The 23796-nt window shown below is 39.5% G+C and overlaps 1 protein-coding gene across 2 annotated transcripts in view; it reads right to left on the reverse strand.

Annotated features, from left to right (window-relative positions):
• Positions 1 to 1258: 1258 nt before the first annotated feature.
• The window catches only part of RAB2A (RAB2A, member RAS oncogene family), a 61053-nt gene continuing 38515 nt past the window's right edge, over positions 1259 to 23796 (reverse strand). Inside the window, exons 6-8 of one of the 2 annotated variants that reach the window (XM_031692171.2) lie at positions 20410 to 20521; positions 4520 to 4588; positions 1259 to 2585 (exon numbers count right to left, since the gene is read on the reverse strand). In XM_031692171.2, coding sequence (XP_031548031.1) covers positions 2490 to 2585; positions 4520 to 4588; positions 20410 to 20521 — 277 coding nt within the window. In that variant the 3' untranslated portion in view covers positions 1259 to 2489. The remainder of the gene's footprint in view (positions 2586 to 4519; positions 4589 to 20409; positions 20522 to 23796) is intronic. The other variant, XM_072951920.1, reaches the window with a different exon arrangement.

Raw genomic sequence — 23796 nt, forward strand, 5'->3', positions numbered from 1 at the left:
CCCACATACCATTTGGATTGTCTAATTATACACTGCTCTTTCAAAACCTGCTCTCAACTCAGGTGTGTTAAATTTAGAAGGCAAAGTATAACCCTGTCTTTATGGATTACAACTTTGGAAAGTTTCATGTTGAGACATTAAAAGTTGTGTTTATTTTTTTAGTGGCTGTCTACCTCTTAATACATGTCCACAGGTGCTACAAAAACTGACCAAAGACCATGTAAGGACTCAATTGCGGCAGTAAAGGTCCAGTTACAGGTGCCACCACACCACTTGTGACAGGGTAACACCACAGCAGAGAGGAAACGAGGCAGTAATGCTGCTGTCAGCTGACGCCAAGGGTCCATCCCGGTGTCCCCCAGTGGCAGACGGGGCCTGCAGAGGGCACGGGTGGGGAGCGCCGGGGAGGCCGCCATCGCCTGCCTGAGCCCCAGGCAGGTGCGGGCTGCTGTGCGGGAGCTGCGTTTGAGGGCGCCAGCTTTCCGGAGGGCATTAAAATACACGTGCTGCTTCGCTGTTGTTTGTTTCTACACTGCTTTCCCTTCTCTCTTCCCTTTTACAAATCACTTGATTTATAAAAGAATTAGAGTCGTCAGTATGGAAAAGAAATACCCTATGTTTCTGGAAAAGTCAGTAACAGTTAAAAAATAACAAGTTCCCAAAGAATCACCTCCTTCCAGGTACAGAGCAGAACAAGTCCTGGATGTCTTAACGTCTTCCACTCACCACTAATGAGACTGAAGGTAAGGTCAGGAGTTTGATAAACCACTTAGAGGGAAAAAACGTTTATAATAAAAATACTCAAGAAACTCAATCTCCTCTCACCTTTCCCTTTGCCCTCTAGGAGCCAGTGAAAGCAAAACACTAAGACAGCATTAGGTGACTGCTCGCAGGAGTGATGTCAAAGCTTTGGCAGAGTATTGCTGAATTTTCAGGAAAGACGGGTAGAAAGATGAAGTCAGCGAGTGAATTAAAACCAGTTAGCTTCCTACTTAGAACTTCTTTATAAGGCTTTCTTAGAGCTTAAGCACTTTTGCGCTGGCTGAAAAGTGGAAAATAACATGCTTACATAATCAATAACAAAAAGAATTTCAATATTATAAAAAAGCTTTGTATCACATTCTAGCAAAAAATTTTAAAAGGATAATGTTAAACATTTTGACCCTTTAAAAAATATATGCCAACTACATGTAAAAGCTGTTGATAGACTAAACAAATACATTCTTAAAAAATGATGTGGTCACAATAAAAAAAAGAACACTTTTATACATAGGATTTTATTTTGCACTGCTATAACAATTTCATTAGAGACCAAGGGAGAGAAAGAAAAAAAAGGATAAAACCACCACACTGAGTAAATTACTAATGCTTTTCTACTTTTAACAGGATTTTCCATCTGGTAGAATATTTATCGTCATATCCCCTTCCAAACAGACAAGGTGCTTACCATATTGTAAAGATCATAGGTTGCCACTGAAAGAAAAAAGTTTACACAGTCACTGTACATCAAGGTTGAAAAACTGTCCTGCATGAAAAATATACTTAGAAATCATGTGAATAAAAGAAAAAGAAAACATTATTGTGTTTAAGGAAAGATTAAAGTCCTCATAATGTGTCATCTAAATGTGGACATTCATGCTTCCTGGAGTCGCTCAGGTGGAGGGAGTTCCTGCGTCCGCCCATCTCACTCATTTCACTGGGTTTTGACCCAACAGTACTCATTAAGGCAAACAAATCCTTTTCTGAAGAGGTCTTAAAGAAACTGTGGACAAAGAGCAAACTTTTGGCGTTAAAACAGGTTAACACGTACACAGCCTCTACTATTGTACATTAAGCGTATTTTTCTTGGACTGGTGACAAGAAAAGATGAACATGCTTGTTAACAATGTCAAAAAGTTGAAAATTCAGTGTCCAAGCAATTCCTAACAATGCTTCTGTAGCTTTAAGCTCTAAACGGTAGAGAATTTATGCAAATGCATTAAAGAATTCAAGCTTGGCAAATGACACCCAAGCAGGTTATTAAACTATATATACAGAAAGGAAACGATAAATACAGAATTAAAAGAGTCCTTCTGTTTTCCCTATAGCCTTGAAAACTGACAAACTTTTGAGGACAGTTCTCTAATATTAAACATTAGGTAACCACAGGTGTGGGGAAACCTAACTACACAAACTGATTTAAAATACTCAGGATGACTTTGTAGTGTTTAATACAATTCAGTTTGTAGGTAGGGGCACACGACAACATTTAACAAAAATAATCACATCAATTGACCTAGAAATCAAATGCAAATAGATATGAATACAATCTTCAAAATCTGTCTTTTTAAGTGAACATTAACCATTTATTCAAAGTTATACAAGAATTTGAAGGATTAAAGTCTTCTGCGACATAAAGCCATTTCGAATAGTTTCATGTCTCAGCTGAGCGGGAGGGGAGGGTGAGGGGTGAGTGGGGAGCCCCACGTGGGCCGCAAGGCAGTACAGACTCAACAGCAGCCGCCCCCGGCTTGCTGTCCTCCCTGACTGCCCGCGTGTGTGGCGTTAGTAGCAGCATGCTGGGGGCCAATTTTAATGCCATTTGCCTGCAACAAAGAGAAGAGGATAAAAAATGTAACTGGATCCAACCAGAGAGAATAGTTTGTATTTACGAAATCCTTTAGTTTCTTAATGGCACAATTTTGTCAAATGACTAAAAAAACACAATACACAAAGCACATATTTGCAATAATGAAAGCAACATCTCTCAGGGGAGGCGCCTTCCTTTGAAAATAACACAGTAACTCCTGTCATCCCAGGTGCTGGGCTAGCAGAGGCTGCAGAGCTGCGTCGAAGGGGGTTCTCACCACGGGGAGGCTGTTTACAGCGTGATCTTTACAGGGGAGAAGCGCGCGGAGCCTACGCGGCTGCGGACGGCGAGCAGCCCTGCCCCCGGCGGCGCCTCCGCGCCGCGCCGCGTCGGCTGCACAGGCTACGGGCACACGAGTGTTCTGTGTCATCAATAATTTCTATGATCCCCAAAGACGTGGCAGCCTGCCAAGAACCCACACACAGAGCAGTTCTTTCATTCATCAAACTCACACTTCTGTCTTAACCCTCACTCCCTCAAGTGGATTTTACCTAAAAATACAACACTTGGAGAAAAGTAATACAGTAGCTTCAGAAATTAAGCTCTTAAGGAAACTTTACGTCACAGTAAATCTCAGATTTATAGTGCTTGGCAGTTGTTCTGCAACAGGAGCAGCCTTGGGGCTTCTGGCACTAGCTCAGTATTGACAGCAGCTGATGTGGTTTCTTTTCGCTCTTTTGACTCCTCTTTAATAAAAAGCATGCCCTATGGCTCATTGGTTTTGCCTCCTCTGGGCTGGTAGCGACTTCTGGAGGAATCACGGAGTCAGACTTGGCATCAGGCCAAGCAAACCGCACGGCCGCCGGCTCCCGACGGCACGGCGACGCGGCCGGCGACTGCGGGAGCGCGGACGGACGCGCAGCGCCCCCGCACCGCGGCCCGGCTGCCGGTCAGTCTACGCCTTAGGCTCTGAGCAGTGCTCCCTTTAACTCCAGACCTACTGTCTAGAAGATACGGGTTAGAAACTGTATCACTACAAATTAAAAGAAATGAGACAATCAAGTACTTTTTGGAAAACTTAAGCAAACTCTTGTTTGTTTTAGCAAAGAAAATGGAGGCAAATAATGGCGAGCTGCTTTCGTGCGGGCCAAGAGACACACACACGGTGACGTCCTAACACGATGCCTTGCTTGGTGGACCTGCGGGAGGAGCAAGGGTTCTTTTCTTGGAAGCAAAAAGTCTTAATACAGACTCGCAAAAATATTCATGTGAAAGTAAATAACATGCCGTATCCACATAACAATTCTGAAATAAGTAAGGATAAATGCATAGTGGGAATTTAGGTCAGAATGATGGCTTTTGGTAAACACTGAATTATTTACTTCAGAGCTTTACATTTTATCCTAATCACGTTGATCAAAACTGGCTCAGAATAACTTTACAAAAAAACAAAAAACAGAAAAACTCCCTAAACCCACAAAAACAAACAAAACAGCTAGTGCCAACTGCCAATTACGTATATTAATTTTGTCTCTGGGAACACGCTCTGCTGTAGAGGGAGTGGTTTCCAAATCAGGCACTTCCTCCCCCGTACCAGACAGCAGAGCACGCATCCTGCATTAGCAACATCACACAAGCATCTACACACTAGAAAATGATTCCCTGAAGCAGATGACACCAGATGGATGTGTGGATTTTCTTCTCTTTGGAGCATTTATATTATTTTGCACTGCTTGCAATAAATGGATAGGGTCAGTCACTTCAATCTGTTTTCAAACATAAAGTTATGTTCTACTAGAACATAAACATTTAACTATTATACAACATACAACAAATCTTCCATTAGATGACTATAAAATAATGTGCTGACATCATAGATCCATTTTAGGAATTTTTAATCCAAGTTCAATTCTAAATTAACATTAGCCAATAATATTTATATGTATATACCTCATTATTAATGTCAAAGACTCCTTCTTGGATTTTTTCATAAATTTCTTTTGCTGTATTAATAAATGCCTGAAATATAAAATAGAGAAATTGGTTCAAATTATTTAAAACCACACAGTAAAAGAACATATAAAAAGCTCTATAAAACATTACAATGCTCAACATAAGAAAATCAACCAATGTAACACCATGTTAATATAATAAAGGACAAAAACCACAGGATCATTTTAATAGATGCAGAAAAAGCATCTGACAAAATTCACCAACCAACTGATCATGAAAAAAACACTCAACAAAGTGGGACTAGAAGGGAACTTCCTCTACCTGATAAACAGCATCTAAGAAACCCCACCAGCTAATATCGTTCCAGCAGTGAAGCGAGGATGTGTGGGAAGGTTCACTAACACTGTTAGCAGCAATAGCCCCGAAGTAGAAACAACACAGATGTTCATCAACTGATGAGTGAAGAGCTGACTCACGCGACAGTGTGGCTGTGCCCTGAAAGCATCATGCTAAGTCATCTAAGCCAGGCAGGAAGGACCACATGAAGTGCGATTCCATTTACATGAAATGTCTAGAAGAGGCCAATGCTTAGAGAGAAAAAGAAGATTACTGGTTGCCAGTGGTTAGGGGAGCGTTCTGGAGGAGAGTGACTGCTAATGAGTATGGGGTTTCTTTTTGAGGTGACGAAAATGTTCTGGAAGACAGTGGTGGTAGTTGCAACTAAACCCTACTGAATTACACTCTAAAAAAGAGTGAATTTTATGGTATGTGATTTATATCTCAAAAGAAAAATTCATGATGGGAGAAGGGGGGGATGGACCATAACATAAGAACAGCACACACGAGAAAAACATGTAAACCAGATAAGCCGCATAAACTTCCATGTTGAAACTAGCTTACTTTTGGAGGCCACTGTTCCACACAGGTTCCCTTTTGCCAGACAATGTACTACTTAACATACAGTTTAAGAGGGAAAGAATCAAAGGACGTTTATGATAAAGAGATAAAGGCAGCTCAACTTCTACGCCATGTTGAATGAAGTCCCACCCTTTTCCCATATAGCACACTAAACTGACAAAAAAATGAGTGTTAAAGCACTGTAACCAAATTAAGCCTCTAAAACTCAAAGCTGATCCGTAAGCATTCTATATTTATGTAAGATATTAAGATATTTTCACCAAATATTGCCAATGCTACAAAAGGTGTATATAAACTCATGTTCCAAACTATCAGATCCGAGAGATCACAGATGATAGTATTAATGTTATATTCAATCAGCCTTCTGTGAAAATTCATAAGACAAGGCTGTTCTCCACTACCACTAATACAGACTTAATTCAAAACTGAAAAAGTAAACAGGGTTCACGGAGAGGAACGCATCGTACCTTTCGTCTATTCTACACGGGAAGCATTTGACTGCTGAACTTGCCACCAGAGCTTTTGTTTCCTAATTAACAGGACTGATATGTTTTCACCTTTAAAGGCCTTACAGCTCCCCAGAGTAATCAATCTACTGCAGCTCAATTACTGCACCAAGAACACACCAGTCAGTGAAGGAGACGTGAGCGGCTGCGGCAGGAGCACAGAGACATGAATATGCACAGACTCTAAGTGGCTGATCGAATCATCTGAGAGGGTCATGAGAATCTGCAGCAAAATAATGAGAAGAATTAATCACTGCAGATTCACAAGGCACTCAGGAAGCAAGTGCGCGTTCCGTGCGTGCTGGAGTTAAAGCAAAGGAGAAACTGGCTTCCAGCCAACTATGAATTGATTCACATTCCTCAAAATTGAGGTTATCCTTATAAATAAGGAAAAACTTAACTCTATTTCTAATAACATGTCAATTACAGCAATGGCCTGAGAAACCAGGCTAACTAAATATTGAAGTCAACAGATTCACAAATTCACAGGGTTCAACTCCTACTGTAGGGGCACCCACATGTGTATATTTCACTGGAACATCAGACAGAACTACAAGGTCCCACAAATGAGTTATAACTTCATATAAACAAACATTTATATTACAAAAGTCATTATTAAATATGCCAATGGATATAAATACATTGATTTCTTGCTAATCTGCTGATGAATCACTTTAAAACTGGCTTAAGGCTGTATTTTTATTTATGTTAAAATTTCCAAGTCAATACTAATTTTATTTCCTAAATAGTACTTAATACTTTATTAAGCACCTTTAAGAATAGTTGTACCCAATGGACTTACGATGTATTTTATATCTGAAAGACCTGCAATTAACTCCATTACAATTAAACATAACAAACAGTCATCTTTTCTTTTATAATTCCCATCACCTCAATGAAATAGTCTTCAGACAATGCTACATCTACCTGTCATCCAACTCTCTGATTACATACTAACGACAGTGGAATAAAATATTTTCCATTCCTCTGAGCATATTACAGAGAAGATACTATATAAATGAATTGTTTTATCTACATCATAGCAAAAATTAGTATTTCATATATATTACTAAGTGATTAATTAATGATCAATTTTAATGATCAATTTAACTCCTCAGAGTTTAAAATCTAATGTGTGACAAATGTAGACAGTAGGAGACCTGTTTTAAAAGTATGTGGCTACGGACTGAAATTGTTGAGTTTCCTAATACAATAAACATTAACCAAATACCATTCAGGCTTATTAAGAGATCAAATGAAACTTCAAAGATAAGAGCCTTAGGTGTCACAGACAGTAACTGTCCACTAAGGCTGCAAAGCATTTCAGAAACTCAGAAAGACAAGAGATACATATCTGTTACAATAACTGGCTAGAATTTTCTTTAATTGCTCATTTCACTACAGTCACTTAAAGTCAATCTCCATATATGTTTTTCAAGGTAGAGATGTAACATTCTGAAATACCTCTAGAACACAGAAAAAAAAAAAAAAGAAAAAATTAGCAACAATAAGCTAACTAAATGGATATTACAAAGCCTTTACACTAAAGCTCATGCTTTAATAGGACAGTCTTAAATTGAAATTCCTTCTAATTTTAGACGTCATTTTAACTAGTTTTACTTTTTCTATTCCCCAGGCTACAGAAGCAAATCATGAGAAGGAGGGGGAAGGAGAAAGGGAAGGAGCGTGTGTGAGGGTGTGCCCGTGTGAGAGGCCGGGAACGAGCGTGTGCAGGTCAGGGGAAGAGGCCGCGAGGAGCCGGCACAGCTGCGGACAGCTCACAGCTCCTGCCGGAAGAGCACGTGTGTTGGGGACGATGGTTCAAGTCATTAAGAAGAGAGAGGCTCAGGACTTGCTGTTTAACTTAAGTAATATGAAATACAGTTTTGAAATGCTGTCATTATTCTTATGAGTCTTGACATTTACCGGGGTAAGATTTTTAACAATTAAATTATCTGGAATAATTATTTCCTTACTATCAAAAAAATGAAGTAAGATGATGGCATCCATCAACCAGAGAAAATTTTTAGCACTGGTTAATGAATGAAATGCTTTTAAAACATGACACCCTAAAGATCATTGCAGGTTTTGTCACAGAAGTCAGAATTACAAACATTATATTCGTCTCTACACAACGTTTCAAATATAGTTAAATCTGAATATTAATAAATAGGTTTTAGAATAGGAAAAAAAAAACTGCTGACAAAGTGATGTGAAAGGAATTCATCACTAGCCCTGTAAAACAGTCGAGGCAGACCCACGACTAGGAAGTACACACAAATTTCCTTGCAGCCAACTTAACTTGGCGAGCCTCCTGCCTTCCCACACAGCGCTCCACGCCGGGGCCCGAAGCCTGACTCTCTCCCCATTTTTCCATTAGCTCCCCCTCTGCCCTACTTTGATTAATTGCCATGTTCAGTCCTTTACCTTCATTAGCCATTAACTGCCTTCCACCTCAGACACTAATCTTTTAACCCTTGGCAGTAGTTATCTGAATGGTTCTGATAATACCTAAACTTAAGTTTTCAGGGACTTCTATACCACAAATTAAAATAAACACAATCACAAAGAAGTATAAATGTGCTGTAATTCAAATAAATGTTCAGCAGAGACACAGCGGGTCTGTATCCTCCCTATCACTTGTCCTTTGCCCAAGGGCATCTATTAAATAGTTCCCACAGACTCGGCACTTCTCTGGGTACCATGGAAGACAGAGGAAAGAGGAGAATGTAGTTCCTACTGCTGCTGACCTAAAACAATTTAGTTCAGAGAACTAAGCACGAGGGCTTAATGTGCAGTTGAGGATGCAGGAAAAAATCAACTCTTGCACTGACAGAGGAAGTGTGTGCAGGGCAAGACAGAGGCGGGGCCAGCCAGAGGCTGTGGACAGTATGCTATGAGCGCCTTCACATCCAGTGAGAGAATAGAGGCAAAGGGGAACATGGAATCACATTTTATTTTTATTGTGGTTTAACAGTTTTTAGGGCACAGTACTGAAAATAAATTGTCTACGACAGAGTAACATTTAGATTATTTCCTTGTGTAACATGCTGCCACCTGGTGGCAAGATAAAAATCACAGCCTCTGTTGTTAAGAATCAAAATAAATCAAAGTATCTTAGCTTCATTTAAACATCTTGAATAGATGCTAAATAAAGTATCCTGTAAAATAAGCAACTCTTTAGTTCTCTCTGAGAACTGCGGAACACAGAACTAGAATGCCATTTAATTTTCTTCTCACTTGCGAATCAATGCTACACACATTATAGGTGTCCATCTCCCAATGCTTGTAGTAACTAGCATTTACTAAGTACTTACTGTGGGCCAGTCATTACGCTAAACGATTTACATAGGTTTTCATTATTTCTGAAGAGAAATTCAAAATATGTGTAAAAAGTGAGAAAACATTTTGTGGGTTAAAGTTGCCCCCGTAAGTTTATTAGCAGCATGGCTAATGTGGGGCTCTGAACCACGCTGTCCAGGGTCCAAGCCCCGTGCCACCTCTGTCTGTGTTGCTCTGGACCCGATCGATGCTTAACCTCTCTGTACAATGAAGGTAATGACGATGCCTGCCTCAGACTTGGCGGAGGATGAAGGGACAGCACTGACAACAGTGCTCGGCTCATGGGAAGAACCCAACGCTCGCCAGCTCTCCCAACCCCGAGCTCTGTCTGAGGGCAACGGTGTGGGGACAGCAGGAGAAGCACTCCTCGGTGAACTACAGTATCATGATTAAACAAAACTAAACATCAAATTAGCAACATACAATGTGTACAGGGAGCCCTAAAGAAGGAAATATACGGAGGTGAGACTTGGATATTATGCAGAGATAGGAAAGCCTTGTAGAAAGAACATCAGATTAGAACTGGAGATGATTTTAAACGCAAAGCTTCTTCAAACTCTGGGACTGAAAGTGGCTGGATTCCCTCTGATTTAGCTGCAGGGGGAGGGGCCTCAGCTTTCCAGTTCCCTCCCAGACGTCCGGCAGGGGCCACTTCTGGGGATGGGGCAGGAAGGAGGCAGAACGGTCGCCTTCTCTTTCCCTCAGGTTCCCCGACATCCTTACTCCAGAGCAGAGCTGCTCTGCTCTTCTGTCTTTCATTCAGTCTCCTGTGTTTCATTAGAAGAAAGAGGGCCACTGCTAAATCTACTGATCTACAGTAACCCTCATTTTACTAACAAGCACTGAACTGTGAAAGCGGAAATGACTCACCCAAGACCCTGCACAAATGCAGCAGAAGCAGGATTCACAGGATTAATATTCTGGCCATATTTATCTTCTCTTTATCAGGAACTTTAACACAGCTCAAAGAAATTTTTATTTATTTTGCTTATGCTGCCGTTAAAACTGAACATTAAAAGCACACACTTTTCATATCCTTTAAAAAGCTTCTTTGTCCCTAGAAGTTACTCTGGATTGCTAGCATTATTTCTGGAAGTACAAAATATGTGTTGCATCCTGTGTTCTTCCTTCCCTTTACAAAAATTAACACTACATGTAAATGCTTATTAAGGAAAGGAGATGGCTTAAACAAATCCTGACCAATTTCACCAGGGAAATAAAGCAGAGAGAGAACCCCGAACTATTAGGTTAGAAAGGTTTGGGGATTACAATATTTAAGAACTTCCTCTTCCTCTTTCTAGCAGAGATAACACAGATACATTTAATTCCTTAGTACTTTAGTCCTTCCATTCAATGAGCTTTTTACTGTGTACCTGATTTGTACCAGGCACTGAATACACATATTCAGTTATATACTCGGGTAAATGAGTATCTCTAACCTCAAGCACACGGTAGTATAGGACAGATGTAAATCCAGAGTTCGAACACCACACAAAAACTTCCACAATAGTTGTTTAGAAGGGTAACATGGCATGACAATGTCTGCTGCTGAAAAACTGTCAAGAGAGAAAGCCCTGTGGATGAAGGGTCGGAGGTACGTAGGCTCCCTCTCATTTATTAGGAAAATTAAGAGGAGGGATGGGCATTCTGGGTGGAGAGGCAGAGTTTAAGTTCAGTCACAGTGGAAGCAGGGGACAGGCAGCCATGTGAGATGAGCGTAAAGAGGTGGCCCACAAGGCACCAAGAAACCCTTGAAAGGTAGGACGCAGGTGGGGGACAAAAATCAGAGGGTGGCTTAGAGGATGAATTACAAGAGGCAAAGTTGGCAACAGGAAGGCCAGCAAAGAGTTTAGAATAATCGAGGTAAGAAATGAAGGCCTGACAAATCAGAACAGTGGCAATCAGAATGGAAAGCAAAGATCTAACTTGATAAGTACTCTGGAGAAATGAACAGGACTTGGGAAAGAGTAAGGTAAGAACGGTAAGGTGTTTAAAGATGATTTCATTTCTGGCTTAAGTGATTGAGATGGAAGGATATACCGTGAACGGAGATAAATGAAAAAGGAAGAAAATCAGGTTTCAAGGAGAGAATGAAGAGTCTATTTTAGACACATGGGATTCTAATGCTGAGGAAGTCTTGGTGGCTGGTGACCTACACAGCTGTGGGACCCTGTAAGGGCGTGACAGGCACCTAACAGCACGATTTTCTTCAGAAATGGTGAGCTATTCTGGTTTAGAAGCACAGAAAATGGATGTAATTTTCAAAGTTGACTTTGGTTTGGATCATTCCTGAAGTTCCCTAGGGTGACGGCCAAACAAGAGGTGGCGAAGCTGACGCCAGTTGGCAAAGCCTTCCAATCTGTGGAAGAGAGTAGTAAATATTTCTTACACTAAGCTCCCCTCAAGGGATGCTGGAAGCCTGATGTGGTCAGGTCAGATTTCCAGTGAAAAGCCCTGTGGTACCCAGGACACCGAGCACAGGGTTAAGGGGACAACAAAGCCTTCAGTTTACAGCCACATTCCAGCTGTACAGAAAAACACCTGTTCCACCACTTTCGACACAGCCCATGGCAAGGAAGACATCGCCTCAGTGCAAAGCCAGTCAGTAGATTTCCCAGTACCGGGACAGGAACTGGTCTTCTTAGTTACTAAAGTCTTATCGTCATGTCCCCCCCCACCTCCCCCAGTCATAGAAACCCAGCCATCCTGTCAGGTTAGATGGCTTGCACGTGGCTGCAATCTTGGCCGTGTTTTTATTAGCTATTATCTTGGTATCTTTAGTACTTCAGCAGCTAAGCAGGAATTCCCAGCTCTGACTGTTCAATAGTTTAAGATAGTTTTAATTACTAAAGTTCAGCCTCAACATTTTTGACGTTTATGTTTTCCTGATTTTACATAAATTCCCAATCTTAATTTTAAGTAAAACTGATGAATATAGGGAAACATCACCCATCAAGTGGCTAAGGGAGTGAGAGGGATGTGTGACAATGTGGCAGCTGTTTGACAATAATATGTTTAACCATTATTCACACCACAATCGCCTTTAGGTCCTAGAGGGAATATAACACTGTAAGTTTTGGCAACTCTGAGAAAATAAAATTTTAATTTTGAGGGAAAATACACAGAGGAAAACAGGGAAGGACTTATAGAGGTAACTATATCACTTCTGGAGTATTTTGACATCTTCAAAAAGTTGGCCTCTGGCTTTCAGAAAGTACCTTCGCTAGCCTGCTGTAATCTTTGCCACAGTTATTCCTGGGCCTGAAAACACCCTTCCAAATCACAAAGACCCCAGGCAGCTACTAGAGGGAACACCCACACAAAGGAGAAGCCAACTGTTCATCACATGCATTTTCAAAAATCTCGTAGGTTTTAGAACGCTTAGGGACAAGAATGTTCCGGACAGAATTCCACCTGCAAGTTAACAAGTGGGAACAAAGCATAAGCTGACTGGAGACTGCAGGGAGAGGGGCAAGGTTAAAACAATTAAGTAAATACTTAACCATCCAAACATTTATCTACTGCGTGTGGGAGAAACCATGCTGGGTGTTGGAGAGGCAGAGATGAAAAGATAGCCTGTTTTCAAGGAATTCTGTCCCGACGTTGAGCCAATGTGAAAAATAAGGATGAAGGTCAGACAAACATACAGGGGTCATGATAAAGTATTTCTTTGGGCGGGGGGAGGGATGGCTAAATCACACTCAGAAACCTCTGGGCTAAATAAAAGCCAACAAGGTTCTTAACAGTGGGTTTTCAGACACTAATACACTATCGTGAATTCTGGTTTTCTAAAAGCAAGGTATAGATTCAGCTCCTTCTAAGCTCGTTTGACCACGCAACCCTATGCAGAAGTGATTGTTTTAATTCATGCTCCTCAAAGGAGGGGAGGCCGGTCTTCAGCACTGCCACGCTCCACCGTGTGGCAGGCAGAAAGGGGAACCCGGAGCACCTGGTTCGAGTCCTCTCTGGAAAACGGGGCTAACGTAGGTGAGAGAACTCTGACAACGTGCCATACAAGTATACAGCAGCATTACTCTTTCAGGTACCTGGCAAGTTTTAATCATGTGAAAATACTTCTGAAAGAAATTCTGCACTTCTAAGACTCCTTCTCAGTGCTGACATCACCCATGACCACCGAGATCGCCAGAGTCCATCGGTCAGAGCATCTCATACTCTTCATACCAACCCCCCAGTCTGTCACAGGACAGCCCTGAGAGGTCACATCTTCCAAGAACGCTGCAGAGTAGGACACTGAACAAAGGTGTGGTTCTGGAATGAACTGCCAGAGGGTGGCAGCTGAGGAGGGGTGTAGCTAGCGGGGGAGGGGGCAGCTCCCAGGCAGGCATAGCTTGAGTGAGGTCCTCTATAACCTTCAAGTCTCAGGTGAAAATGGAAGTCAAACGAATAATTCAAAAATATTTACTGCTCGTCACATGGTTGGCTCTTACTTCCTTATCGGTAAAATCTTCAGTAAAATGGGAGGTCAAAATCATCTTTTCTTCTTTTTTGTCAGCCAGAAATAAAAGAGCCTAAGCTTCATTCTCTTAATATAAAATGTGATGACCCTATAAATGCTCTGTGCATTCACTTAACTAAATGACAGACAAGTAAGGTTCTCCCCCCTCGCCCCGTATGCTATGCACTCAAATATATGTGCACAGCATCCAAACATTAAGTTTAACAATCAGGAATGGGAATTGAGGATGTAAAGCATGAGCTCTGGTCTCCTATTACTGTGGGAATACCATATAGACAAGAGTGTTGTGGTTGAAATTGGCTTTCTGATCTCGCTGACGTTTAGGAGATAAATTCTGGGGTGTACTTCCACTACATTTAAGGGTGTATGTCTTCGGTGAATAACAAAAAAGAAAATGGTAACTGCACGTTTGGAGCCGTCCTAAGTTGTATAAAACTGATGAAAATCCACTCCATAGGAGAGATGAATTCCCTTATTATAACTTGTAACTTGGAAATTATAATTTACAGTTTGGAAACAAGTATCTTAAACACAACACTTGTGTACCGCAGGAGTTTGCTAATAGAGAGGTTTTATATTGAGAAAGCTTTCTGTGTCTGTATATATATAATAAATATTTCTTTGTGTATATACACATCTGTGTGTATTCATCTTATAAATGATTTTATAAATGTAAAATGATACCCATCTATTAGACAGTAGATCTTATCTCAGAAATTCTACTTTTGTAAGCAATACCTAGTGTAGGCAAACTAGGGTATCATTTCATTTCTATGCTCTTTAGAAAATGATTTGGAAAAAAATTAGACGCATAGTCCTGGGTGCCATTTTTTAAGACCCCAGGTAAAGATCAGCACCATAAACACTGGTAAAAGCAGCCCAGCTGGCAGGTCAGAGGCTGCAGGGAAGGGGATACAAAGTCCAAGACGCTGCAAGCAGAGCACCGGTGTCAGCACCACCAGGAAGATGCTGAAAACAGCTGAGGACACTCACTGCAGAACATACAGGTCAGAGATTGCCCATAAAACAGAAGTGATGCCCCTTCGTATCAAGATTTTCCAGGCTTTATTCTCTCCCCTAGGTTGTCACTGAAATGAAACATTTTAAAGATCAAAACATACACCATCTTACCTACCACTAAATAAAGAGGATTCGTGTATTATGCTGAGACGTTGGTGCCTCACTTTATAGATTTTAATTGTATCCTATTATTCTAGCTCAGTGTTACTGACATTTTGGACTAGGTAATTCTTTTTTATGGAGAGCTATCCTGTGCATTTTTCTCTAACACCTCTTTGACCTTCTTCCCCTCAAGAGATCCTTCGTGGATGAAATCATGATGCTGAGTAATCAGTACACCCACAGATGAACAGGAAACCTACTTCCAGCAACAACTCAACTAATGCTGGAAAAACGGCGTTACCTTATAATACAAATTGTCCAATCTCTTATAGGAGTTAAACTTCATGGTCTCGACTTGCATTATAGTAACTAGATCTTGGTTAAAATATAAAAAGAGACTACAGCACAGCAGGAAAAGGGAACAGGTGTAGTTTTAAACTGAAAGGAATCATCAATGCACCAGATAGGGTTAATCTTAGTGAATACTCACATAGTTTTAAACTTTTAAAAAGAACCCTTAGTCAGACAGTCCATGTTCAGGACACTGGCATTGGTATAAATCATTCTATCTTTTAACATAATTATCTTTAAATAATTTATATTAAAAAATGGCTTTTAAGAAAGTTTTGCCCTCAATACTAGAGTTCCCTAACTTCTCTGCACACGAGAGCCAAGAATTGGCTAGGAACCGAGTAATTCTGATAGATTCCACAAAAAGAGGACACTGCCATTCTGAGAGCTGCCCAAACGCGAACCACAGCTCTCACCAGGTGACCAGGGCGCGTCACTAGGACACCTGCCTTACTTTTTCAACTCCTCACACGCTCAGCTCTCCAAATTCAGGCAGCAAGCTGAGGATAAATTCCTGTCTGAGCCCGCTGCTCAAGTTTCTACCCACTGTGCAAAACTGCCTCTCCCATGGAGGGTAACGCAACCAGGCCAGTCCAAGTCCTTAGAAAGCAAAAACAAAGGGTACGCAAAGTTCTCTGAAATGGATTACTATTTCCTCCAATCCCAAGCCTAAGTGACCAAGAATCTAAGGACCCTGTAAAATTAATGTACTTCCCCCTTGTTTTCATCACGATTCTCCTCTGGATCTAATGCTAGCAGGCGAACTCTTGCTTAAATCCCAGACAGAATACACTGTAATTTTACGAGCTGCACAGTTCTCAGTGGTCCTGCCACAGGAACTGGTGCTGAGTGCCCGCGGCCAGGTGGACGTCTGATAGCTGCTGGCTCAGTTCTCCCTCCTCCCTCTTCTTTGTCAAAGGGGAAAGAACACCTTTTGTTAGTCTTCTCTGACCCTAAAGAAAGAAACTAAGTACTTGTTTTCCATCATTAATTGCCAAATGAAGTAAAAAAAAAAAAAAGATGTTATTCAGACTTGGTATCAGATATTACTAAGGAATTAGTGGTAAATTTGTTAAGTATAATAATGGTATGATGGACATACTTTATTAAATTACTGCTGTTAAAATTCTTATAGGTAAAATATTTCTGGAATTTGCTTTAAAAAAGGGCACATAATAAAATAAGATCATCAAAATGGTGATAACTTCTAAAGCCAGATGATGCATGTGTGGGGGATGGTGACACTGTTTAAACTGATTTAAAATAGCAGCTCCATCAATCTTACTGTATTGTGAGCCCACCAAAATGCTTTAATACAGGGGATGTAAAAAGTAAAGTAATGGATAAACGTGTACTGTCATACAAATGCTCTTCAGTTAATGATGTACTTAATTGTTTTAAAGTCTGACATGCATAGAGGTCATGAATGAACTCAGCTTTTTAAAAATTTATTTTAAAATTTTATTTATTTATTTATATTATTTTTTAGGGGGGTAGGTAATTGGAGGGAGCACTGGGGATGGAATCCAGGACCTCGTGCATGCTAACCACGCGCTCTACGACTTGAGCTATACCCTCCCCCTTGAACTCAGTTTTCTTTTTTCTGTCTTTCTGAGGGTTAACTGAACATTGTTTAGAATTCTACATTGATGTATCTATTGTTTTTAGTGTGCCTCTTTGTATGTTTTTTAGTAGCTGCTCTGAGTATCACAGTCTATTAGTGCTGTCATTTTACCAAATCAAGTGAAGTGTGGCAACCTGACCTCCTTTGCTGGCTCCCTTTCTCCGCCATGGTTTTATGGTACTTCCTATACTGAGAACCATGTTGCTTCAACTGCCAAATGTAATCTATAAGACTTAAAAGTTGTAAGAAAAAAGTCGATCGTAATTATTCACACTTTTGGTTACTGGTGCTCCTTCTTCCAAGATTCTTTCATCATCTCATTTCTGTTAGTTAATTGTGCTAGATCATTTCTTTGGCCATTCTCTTACGGTAGATCTACTGAGAAATTCTTGCTTTTCTTTCATCTGAAAATGCTCTGATTTCCCCTTATCCCTGGATCTTTTTGTTGGTTCTAGCATTGTGAATTTGAAGGTTTTTTTTTTTCACCTATTAAGAAAATGTGCTATTTCCTTCTGACCTCCATGGCTTCTGATGAGAAACCTGCTGTCATTTGAATCGACAAGGTAAGGAATTGCTTTCAAGATTTTTTCTTTGTCTTCAGCTTTCAGAGATTTGACTATGGACATAAGTTTGTCCTGGTGTGGACTTTTTAGGTTTACCCTGTTTGGAGTTGGCTCAGGTTCTTGAATCTGTAGGTTTGAATCTTCTGTCACTTCTGGCAAGTTTTCAGTCATTACTTCTTTGAGTACTTTTTCAGAGTTATCTTCTTTCTCCTCTCCTTCTAGGACTCTGACAATATGTCAGTGCTTCTGCTACAGCCCGCCAGGTTCCTGAGGCACTGTTCGCCTTTCTCCCCTGCTCAACTCTCTGTAGTGGAGGCTGAGTAGTTCCTACTGCTCTACCATCCAATTCGCTGCTTCCTCCCTCTGTCCCCGTCATTCTGCTGTTGATTCCATCCATTGTTCTAAATTTGTTGTTACACTCATCAGTTCTAAAATTTCTATCTTGTTCTTCTTTTTATCTTGTAGTTCTTTTGCTGAGTCTATTTTTCATGTTTCAAGCATGCTCCTAAAATTGTTTGCTGAGGCATTTTTATGATGGTTGCCTAAAAAAAATCTTTGTCAGATAATTTTAACATCTCTGTCATCCTGCTGTTGGCATATATTGATTTTTTTCCCCCATTCAGTTTGAGATCTTCCCACTTCTAGGTATGTGATTTTCTACTGAAACCTGGCCATTCTGGATACTGTGTTATGAGACTCTGGATCTTACTTAAGCATATGCTTCAGCTGGCTTCCTCTGACACCACTCCCAGAGAAATGAGGAGCATGGGAAAACCTCATTACAGCCAGGTGATGGTGGAAACAGCAACATAATTTTTTCTTTGATATTTGGCTGTAGTTTTTTTTTTTTAAATAACTTTTCTGTTTTGTGAGGCTGTTTTCCCAGCCCTCTGGTGAGAGAGTAGGCATTTTCCCCCCCTATACCTGGCCTTTCTGGATTGCCAGTTTCTCTAGTACTCAGTCTGAGGTATATGAGGCAAAAAGAAAGCCAAGGGAAGTCACAGTCATGTCATTCCTCAGGTCTCCAGGTCTCCAACTGGCTGTTCTTTTCTCGGCCTTTCAGTCTTCTTCTTCTAACTGTTTCACACACGGTGCTCAGTGCTTTAGCTGTACTTAGAAGGGGGAATACATGAAAGTGAGTCTACTCCATCTTCCGAGATGCAGGGGCCCTTTATTTTTTTCATATTCAATCCATTTCTAAGTTATGCAAAGAGATTCAGGTTGATTTCACCCTTTTTGCATCACAGAATGGGCTTCAACCATCTTAAAATACTTTTATCATGAAGTATTTTTAGCTTTTAGGTAAAATCTCTGATGATTATACTATGTAATGCTTATCTATGTGTCCTTTAAAAATGGAATCTAAGAAGATTGTTTCTTGATATCTTTGGCTTCCAAGAGGTAAATTAATTTACATGATTAAGTAAAAACTGCTATTTTCTCAAGTATGAGAAACTCCTGACCAGATCAAATTTAAACATTTTTATTATTAACCACAGATACAGAATTTCCATAGTAAGTGCTGCCAAAACATTAATGAAATATATTTCATTTAACTGTTCAGCCAAATGACAATGGTAATTTGCTGCTTACAAGTAAATACCTGTTACTTGTTAAAAATGAGAAAAATGAACACAAAAGCATTAGAGTCGGAAGAGAAATCGAAGATCACTTTCCAGTTGTTGATGCCTTGTCACTTGACTTCATAGCATAGTTCTTTCATAAAATGCAGACATTTTTGGCTTTATGGTTCTCAAAATCAACGAGAAAATCCACTGTTAACTGGTAATAAGGACATGTTTCAGATGTCCTGAAAGCCCCACATGTTGGTCCTTACGGTTTCAAATCCATACCTCTGTAAGGAGTGCCTCACTGAAACAGGCAGCTTTAGATGTCTCTTTTAAGTTATGGATTTCTGCAGTTGCTATGTAAAGCAAAGCATTATTCTTGTATGTTATCAAGTTGTAATTATTGGCAACAACAGGTAAAGCATTAGTTGGAGCCTGTAGGAAAAGCATTAAGGACAATCACAGAGCACCTCATCAAGGATCTATAAGGATCTATGTAAGTGTAAGATTTTAGCTAAAAAAGAATTCTTCAGTGAAACACAAACGCTGCTGAATGACTGCAGTCAATTTCTGGGTTCAACCGTTAATTAGAAACACCCCAAGTATTACTGTTCATAAACATTCACTCACTATCTACTATGTTGAAGGCACAGTGCTACCTGCGGCCTAAGACCCCGTCCTCTGCTATCTTTGAACAAGAGATTCTCCAATCATCCGTCTTCTAGAATCCCTTTCTGTAGCTGCTCTTAAGATTCTTACCCAAAAGATGGAAATTCCAGCAAAACTCTGGGCAAACTACATATTTCTTAGCCTCATTTCTGCTTTTTTATAAAACAGAGTGTAGTAATACATTTAGAGAGGATTAACCATCTACTTCTGTATGTATAGTAAATAAATACCATATCCACTACATAAAGCATAAAAGAACATAATGTGTTTAGAAAACTTCCACAGTTCAGGCTGATTAATGGAAATAACTGAGATACTACAAATTATATTTATTAAAGATGGCAGAATTCCCACGCTTTATATGCTACATAGCAATAATGTAATATTTTCCCTATTTAAGCAGGAATGGATACAAATAGCTATAAATGTTTAGTGTCTTGAAACATTTCCCAAATTTCATTAGTGTTCTTTTTTTCCCTCTTAAGCAACATAAAAAAGATTTTACAGAAAGTATATACAAAGGCGTGTTAAAGCATTCTGGCTTCAAGACAAAGCTCATTATAGAGCCTGAGATAAGATAAATGTCACAAGGCATTTCAAAGGGAAGAAATTTTCCTACTTTATGACACTCAAAGACTATCAGTGACTAAAAAGCTGGTGGGAGATGTGTCAACAAATGAATATTAACGTATATAAAAAATTTCTATTAAGTAAAAGGATAAACATTTAAAAAGACCTCTTATTTACCTCTTCTACATTAGAAGCAGTCTTAGCTGAAGTTTCCATGAAAATAAGCCCATGTTCTCGAGCAAACGCTTCACCTTCTTCTTTTTTTACTTCTCTTCTAGATTCTAAATCACTAAACAGGGGAAAGAAAGGGCCAAGTTACCAACTAACCTAGTACAACTGGAGGCATCTGTGCAAAACGTACCATAAGATTCAAAGTTGAGCTGATCATTCTTTCAATTAATTTTTTAACATGCAATCATCAACTGCATTATTCTGAGTATTATGAGGGTCAAAGTGCACACTGCTTAGTTTCAAAGAACTAACAATCCAACTAAAGAAATATTCTAAGTTAGAGTCCTAGAATGCTAAAACTGGAGAAACCAAAAGGTAACATGTAGCCCCCACCAAACCCTACCTTTGAAATGGGTTTCCAAAGAAGGAAACTGTCTTACTCAACATAGTAAGTTGAGAGAGCAAGACCATCCTGGTATCCTCATCCTTCAGCCAGACTGAATGGGATTCTATGACTGTGATTAAAACAAGTCGCACAATTCTCAGAAGCTATAGGAAATTGCTAAATAAAATTCAAAGTACTATAGAAACATTAAATTAGATGATTAGTCCAGTTAGTTTAATTCCCAGTAAAACTGATAGTGGAAAAAGAGAGAGAGAAATAAAAGTCTAAGCTAGAAATTCTGGACAAAGTATGGCATTCATTTTTATCATACTGGAATTGCATTAGTCAAGATAGGGGTAAAAAAGCAGCAGTCTCCTTTAAGTGTTTTACTGTTAGAAAAAAATTAAACTTTAACTACTATAAATTTAAGTGTCCAGAAAAGAATGGAGAATACTACCCATGTGCTTCCATCTAGCCTTGACACATATTACTTTGACATTTTATTTTATATGACATGTAGTATTTTATCAGATTTCTTTTCTGTTGAGAAATAAAATCAATAGTTAGAGTTGAAACACCTCCTGTGTGCCTGTCTGCTCCTCATCTCCTTCTCTTCCTTCTTACCTCATAACCACTACTCTGTGTTTGCTGTTCTTGTGCATGATTTGATGTTTATACTCATGTTTACAGCCAGACAACAGCTTGTTAATTTTGTTGTTCTACAGCTTGTTAATTTTGCTCAACATTATGTTTTTCAGATTGATTTTCATAATATATATAGATCTAGTTTCTTAATTTTTGACTGCTGTATTACATTCTATCAGATGAAGCCAACACATTTTAAATTCTCCATCTGACATAGTTATTTACAATTTTTCATTATTATAAATAATGTTATTATGTAATTTTATACTTTTTTTTGCACACATGTGCCCAAAGTTTCCCAAAGTACTATTTTTCAAACTGAGCCATGACAGTGAATTGTAAAACCACTTTAGTAGGCTATAAAGAGATTTAAAAAAGAAAAAAAAAAAAAAGAATTAGAAAACATCAGAATAAATCACCCACTATTTCATAGAATTGTTATGTAGGCACACACATAATACGTAAAATCAATTACGTTTTTCTACCTGAAAGTGACTGTTTTACATATATTCATGATCATAGCTCATCAAGTGGACATATCACCATTCACAAGTTTGGTGAGAGCAGCCCAGGATGAGGCAGGGACTGCGGTGAAGTGTGAATGTAACTCTGCACTGCTCTTCTATCACAGTCTGCCTCTTTCCTACTAGAATACACTCATAGCTACTATTCATTGTATTTTTTTTTTTTCACTTACTATTTCATGGGTCATTTTCCGGTATCTTTTTGTCATCTTTTTCAATGTTACTTTCGCTGAGTGCACAGTACAGAATGGCAGTATTTTACGCAAATCTAAGTTACATAAATCAGGGCTAATACAAAAAAAAGACGTTGAGGTCTCATTCACCCAAAACTAAGTAATGCCAATGTTTCAACTTAATGAAAGTCACCAGGAATTGCCCTCCTTCCAAGGGGCTGACTGGATAAGCTGTCAATCATGTTCACACAGTTAACTTATAAGCAGCTCATTATCACTCACTATCATTTCCGTAACTGAAACTTCTGTGAGTGACTCTGGTGACTATTTTAAAACCTTCCAAGTTGTTATACTTTAGAAATATTTTACTATTTATAAAATGCCATCTAAGCAATTCACTTGGTGGTGTGAGGGCTGGAAAAAACTCTGAAAAATCTGAAATGTTGGAAAGAAAGTTTGATATAAAATACTACAAGAGAGAACTGTAAGGACATGCCATGTAAAAAATTTTAAACTTTACTGTTATAAAATAGGCATACAAAGAAGGGTGGAGGACAATGTAATACCCACGTACTTCTACCTAGCCTTGACACCTATTATCTTGACAGATTTATATCAGATGTCTTCTCTGGTGAGAAATAAAATCAACAGTTACAGCTAACTGGCTATGAGACAGCAGTGGTCAGATGAGAGCATTAAAAGCAGGCGAACTCAGTGTGCAAATATCACAGCGTAACTGGACAAGGACGGTTCACCTGACATAATCCGAGGGACTCCTGCGTGACAAACCCTTTCCTGGATCTGGGGACAGGCTACTCAACAAAACAGACAAAAACCCAACTCCCCCAACCCCCACCCTGGTCTCCTGGAGCTTATACTCTAGTAGGAACGAAAATGGTGCGGGCGATAGCTAGCAACAGTGAAGTTCAGCCCCCTTATCTGATAATCATTCTCAAGGGAAAATTAGCTTTCCATTACACAAAATCTTTCAGAAAATACCTACTGCCCGCTGCCCTTTATCCCATTTTATGCATATGCCGTATTTATTTAAAGAACCCCTTATTCTGGGATAGTTAAAGTTATTCCCAGGCTCCCTCTGATTATGGTTGCATCTGCAAATGTTACCTCAGCAAAGAAGGTGAAGGATGTGTACATCTGAGGGGTTTCTTTAGAAAAAAGGAAGTGGTACTGTTTTCATGACCTGTTTTATTTTATCACCCTTCTTTACTTTGGTTGTTTCCTCAGTTTTCCAGGCAAAAAATCATATTCTCTGACTTTTCATCCCCACTAATCCCATTTAAGTTGCTTTCATTACTTAAGTATCATTCTTTCTAAACCACTCTCTAAATTTATGCTCGTCTTTTGTTTAGAGAATCATAATCCTTCGACTACTAGAAACTTCCGTCTTTGTAGACTCTGCTTCCTGTTTTTTGTATAACTAATTTCAAATGCCATAGTTAAGAAAAATCTATGTCACCTGTCATTTTGACTAGGTCATTGTCCTCAAATCTTTCCACTGGTTCCCTACTGCTTAATTCATCTAATTCAAAAAGTGCTTTTTCACCGTTTCCATGTCTACCCCAATTCACCTCATCTAATAATACTCCCCTCATTGATCTCTGTTCATTTCCACTCATCTTTGCATGTCATACGCTCTTTTCCCTTC

This window comes from Vicugna pacos, chromosome 29 (genome assembly GCF_048564905.1).
Source record: "Vicugna pacos chromosome 29, VicPac4, whole genome shotgun sequence".
Classification (NCBI taxonomy): Eukaryota; Metazoa; Chordata; class Mammalia; order Artiodactyla; family Camelidae; genus Vicugna; species Vicugna pacos.